Here is a 5,237-nt window from a genome sequence, read left to right as displayed (position 1 = left end):
AGTGTCAAGGAAGACTTGTCGCTCAGCCAACTGAGAAAAATGTGTGATATTTTGTTGACCATGCATTTGTTCCATAATGGACAACGCTGAAAAGTCTTTGTTGATCCATCTTACCTATTAGTTGAATACTGAAAACAGCACTACCATTCTTCATTCATCCTCTCCCATGGCTTCCATGTCCATTGTTTTCTTACTGTTGTTCACATCCTTTATAGGTGGGAGAGCTGTACCAAACCAATCTAGCCATATAGCCTTGGGTTCTTCTCTTTCCCCCATAATTCAACCCACTTCATGGCTTTCCCCTAGTCAAAAATTTGCTTTTGGATTTTATAGGCAAGGCAGTGGCTTTGCTATTGGAATTTGGTTGGTCAGTGGAGACAATACGACAGTAGTGTGGACTGCAATTCGTGATCATCCACTATTCGCCTCGAATGCAATGCTGGTTTTCACTGAAGATGGTAAGCTTCTTTTGAGAACTGAGCGAGGACAAGAGAAGCTCATTGCTAATGCAACAGATTCTGCCTCCCATGCCTCCATGCTGGACTCTGGAAATTTTGTGCTTTATGACAAGGATTCCAAGATCATTTGGCAAAGTTTTTATTTTCCTACCGATACCATTTTAGGAGGTCAGACTTTGTTCGCTGGATATCAACTATTCTCTGGTTTAACTGAGAATGACCACTCAACCGGACGGTTTCATCTCAAGATGCAGGATGATGGAAACCTTGTTTTATACCCAGTAAACACTGGAGACACTCCAGGTGATGCTTACTGGAACACACAGACATTCGGGCATGGTTCAAAGTTTCACCTTTATCTCGATAATACAGGCAGTCTGTTTATCGTCAACGGCACTACTCTAAACATAGTTTATGACTTGAATAAGGACTCATCTTCGGCGAGCAACCAGAATAATACAATTTATCGTGCAACTCTTGATTTTGATGGGGTTTTCCGGCTTTATTCTCATGTTTATGATGAAAGTGGCTACTTCAAAGTATCAAAGTTATGGTCAGCATTGGACGATCCATGTCATGTGAAAAGTGTCTGTGGTTTCAACAGCTTTTGTACAATGAATGACGACCAACCATACTGTCTATGCCTTCCTGGAACTGATTTTGTAGATGTGAATCGTATTTCTCTTGGCTGTGAGAGAAACTTTTCAGAAGCAGGGTGTAGAGTTGGGACAGAAAATGCACCCTTTTATGACATCACGACCATGGAGAATTTAATGTGGGGAGATCGTCCTTATGTTGTGTCACCAATGTCAATTGAAGAATGCAGCCGTTCTTGTTTGGAAGACTGTGATTGTGGGGCGGCACTCTTCAAGAGTGGTTCCTGTATGAAACAAAAGCTTCCTCTGAGATATGTTAGAAGAGATATGAAAGAAGGGTATACGGCTCTCTTGAAGGTGGGCATGAGAAGCATTAAAAGTGACAATCCTATTATGGAGAAACCACCTGTGATCGTGATCACAAGCAAAAGAGCAATAGTGCAAATTTTTCTTGTGAGTTTAGGTTATACTGTATTGTCATGTGTTGCTCTTACAGTCTCTGGCCTTTTCATTTTCAAAAGTCGAGTTTTATGGTACAAAAGGCTGTTAGAGAATGGAAACTTTGGTCTGAACGGGGAGGTCACGTTGAGATTGTTTTCATATAATGAGCTCAAAAGAGCAACAAATGGCTTCAAAGAACAATTGGGTAAGGGATCATTTGGAGCAGTTTACAAAGGGGCACTCTACAAAGGTAAAAGACTTGTTGCAGTAAAGAGACTAGAGAAGTTAGTTGAAGAAGGAGAAGGGGAGTTCCGCGCAGAGATGCGAGCAATTGGGAGAACCCACCATAGGAACTTAGTTCGTTTGCTTGGTTATTGTGCCGAGGACTCTAAAAGGCTTCTGGTTTACGAATACATGAGCAATGGCTCCCTTGCCGATCATCTTTTTAAAGCCCAATCGTCTCCAAATTGGAATGAGAGAGTGAGAATTGCACAAGATATTGCAAGAGGGATCCTCTATCTACATGAGGAGTGCGAAGCCTCAATTATTCATTGTGATATAAAGCCTCAAAACATATTAATGGATGATTTTTGGACAGCTAAAATCTCTGACTTTGGGCTGGCCAAATTTTTAATGGCAGATCAAAGAAGGACCTATAAAGGGGTCAGAGGGACGGGAGGGTACTTAGCACCAGAATGGCAGAAGAACACGCCAATATCAGTCAAGGCAGATGTTTACAGTTATGGAATAGTGCTTTTGGAAATTGTATGTTGTAGAAGAAACATAGAGCTAGATGTATCAAACGAGGAAGAGGTTATTCTTTCTACTTGGATTTACAAATGCTTTGTTGCTAGGGAGTTGCACAAGATTTTGAGAGGGGAAGAAGCAGATAAGACCATGGTGGAAAATATGGTTAAGGTGGCACTCTGGTGTATTCAGGATGAACCAGCACTTCGTCCTACAATGAAAAGTGTAGTCTTGATGTTAGAAGGAATTACTGAAGTATCTATTCCTCCATGTTTAGCTACTATTTCCGTGTAAACTTTTGCCTGCAAGAAATAATTTTTCTTCTTCCTTGTAGTTTCATTTTATTTTGTGGACTATAGATATCCTTTACTAATCATCGTAGGGAACTCATAGGTAGCCCTCTCAGTGGTAAACTCTTCTGAAGTAGAACTTGTTACTGCAGTAGAAGATTAAGGGATTTCGATAATCATTGATGAAATTTATGATATTATATAGTATAATGTGATTTTTTTTTTTTTTTGAGAAGTAGTTTTAATTATTTATTTATGAAGTGGTTTTCTCAACACGTTTTCCCAATTGCTATTAGGCTTCTCACCGTGTCAGTCACGGCATTAAGGTTATTACGTGATTTATCAATCACTAACTTTGAACTTGGTAGCTGGTAGTAATTAGTAGTCCATACAAAGAAGTAAAGTGAAGAAAAAGAAAGAGTGTGATGTGCAATGGTCCATTATTTTCATTACCTCCCACTTGTTCAATGTCTCTAAAGTCTATTTCAACTTAGTTTCTCTTGACAGCATGTTCCCATAAAATTGAACATATAACATTGCAGTCACAATCTTGCGGGAAATACAAGCTGGAAAACGTTGGTAGGGTCCTTTGACAAATCAACCGAAAGTGGACTACTAACTAGTAAGTAGTAAACTAGTGAGTTTCAAAAAAAAAAAAAAAAAAAAAGTAGTAAACTAGTGAAAGTTTAACTTGACAACCCTATGCGAGATAATCAATGCTGGCAATGGGATCAATTCTATGGAACTAGTTTGGAAACATTTATTTATGTTCACTGGCTGCGAACCCATGCGTTGCATGTGATAATTATTTTTATGGTAGTTTTATTAATTATTTTTTTAACAATTTAAACTAATGTAATAAAGAGTAATGTATGTCGTAATCATATTCTTATTTATTATAGGAACACTCATAAATATAATATAGGAACAATCATAAATCATAAATATAAATTTTGTTATGTCAAAATGAAAACAATACAATTTTCTCAAGAATTCAAAAGGCAAGTTAACAGAAATATTCATTTTTTAATAAAAGTTATTTATAACATTTTGTGAATCATTAAAAAGAACATAAAATTTGGAAATTATTCTTTTATTTTTAAAAAAACTTTTTCAAACCTTATTTGTTCTGCCTACAATCCAAAATACCGAAAAACGTAACTAAAAAAATTAAAAAAACTTAGCAATGATTAATTGGACCAATTAGGAAAAAAATTTGCTATTGATAATCTATTAAAGTTATTTTCTTTGTAGAAATTGTTATTTTGTCCACCCAAAACATATTATCAGATAAACAATTATTAGCAAAATCTAAGAATTAAAATTTCTATATATTCATTGTTATAAAATAATAATAATAATAAAAATAAAATTGTAAAAGTTAAAATTTGTCACTCATCCGATTATCTTTGATTGGCTACCTTTTGCTTTTCTCTAAATAACTGACATTATAGAGTACTTCTGATATAGCTATTAAGAGTACTTTGTCCACTACAAAGGAATAGAAAATAAACAAAAATTAGTAAAGTCTTATAGTTTAACATCTAAATTGAGCACTACAAAAAATCATGCTATGTAATAGAATAAATACCAAATTATCCAAACCATGCTATGTAATAAAATAATATTATATTTTTATATGTTATATTTAATTCTTTCGAACGCAATAGGATAATATTTAACAATCAAAGAGAACAATTAAAAAAAAAAAAAACAACAATGTAAGGTAGAATTTAATCAACCATCTTGTTGGCTTTATTCCGTGCCAAATTTGCTTGTATTTCAGCAATTAGTAACCCTGTATTTAGGTGGGATTCGTGTAAGGGTAGTGAGTGAGTTAGTGTGAAGAAATGCTCAAGAGTGTGCAAGAAAAATAGAGACTCACGACTGGATCTCGCGGGTGACTCGCGGCTGCAAGCCGCTAGAAGTTGCACACATGCCAGACATGCCAGAAGTTGAAGCATCATGCTAGCTGGAGCACTACATGACAAAATATGACAACTGGCCGTTCAGTTATCTCGCGACTGGATCTCGCGACTCAGTAAAGCCGCGAGGTGAAGCCGTGAGCCAGCCCTGTTTTGAAAAACCTTACTCTTCACATTCCATTCTCACCCTAATATAAATACCCCTTATACCCACGAAAGAAAGAGAGCTTCCACAGAGAATTTTGAAAGAGAAACCCTAGAGTAAAACAAGATTGATTCATCCACAATCTTCATATAAGAGACTCTTCAAATTCCTCTACTCTCTTCCTCTCCATTATTAAATCCTTGAGAGGTCTTTTACCAAAACATTTTCTCACCATATCCATTACTGTGAAAGGGTTGTTTGGTGTTTTGGGAAGCAGTTAGGAAGGAACCAATTTCACATTGATTGATGCTATGGTCAAGTAGCGGAATCCGGGAAGTTAGAAAAGAAATAGGTTTAGCGCAACCTCGTTGGAGTAAGAAGTTTGGAGGGCTTAGGTACACTGGGTAGATTAGGCTTGGAGGGTCTATTGCTATTCATGTATCCCAACTACATTTTCTAGTAGATTACTTACTGCTTGGAGGGCGGCGGAGAGATTTTACGCCGAGGGCTTCAGTTTCCTCTTCGATAACACATCGTTGTGTTATCCTTGTGTTTGCATCTTTCTTCCCTTAATCTTTGCCTTTTATTTTCTGCTGTGGATGTGATTTTAATTGGCTTAGATTGTTTATCAATTC

General features: G+C 36.6%; 1 protein-coding gene across 1 annotated transcript; it reads left to right on the top strand.

Annotated features, from left to right (window-relative positions):
* Positions 1 to 2,747, top strand: LOC126733320 (G-type lectin S-receptor-like serine/threonine-protein kinase LECRK2). Its single transcript, XM_050436560.1, has one exon. It carries the CDS (start codon positions 167 to 169, stop codon positions 2,534 to 2,536), a length of 2,370 nt encoding a protein of 789 aa, XP_050292517.1. The 5' UTR covers positions 1 to 166; the 3' UTR covers positions 2,537 to 2,747.
* Positions 2,748 to 5,237: the final 2,490 nt, after the last annotated feature.

Source organism: Quercus robur, chromosome 6, assembly GCF_932294415.1.
Source record: "Quercus robur chromosome 6, dhQueRobu3.1, whole genome shotgun sequence".
Lineage (NCBI taxonomy): Eukaryota > Viridiplantae > Streptophyta > Magnoliopsida > Fagales > Fagaceae > Quercus > Quercus robur.
Note: the sequence above shows the minus strand (reverse complement) of the source record. Positions and strands in the feature narration are given on the sequence as shown.

Coding starts and splice junctions, on each gene's coding strand:
- LOC126733320 (XM_050436560.1), top strand. CDS start 167: ATGGCTTCCATGTCCATTGTTTTCTTACTGTTGTTCACATCCTTTATA.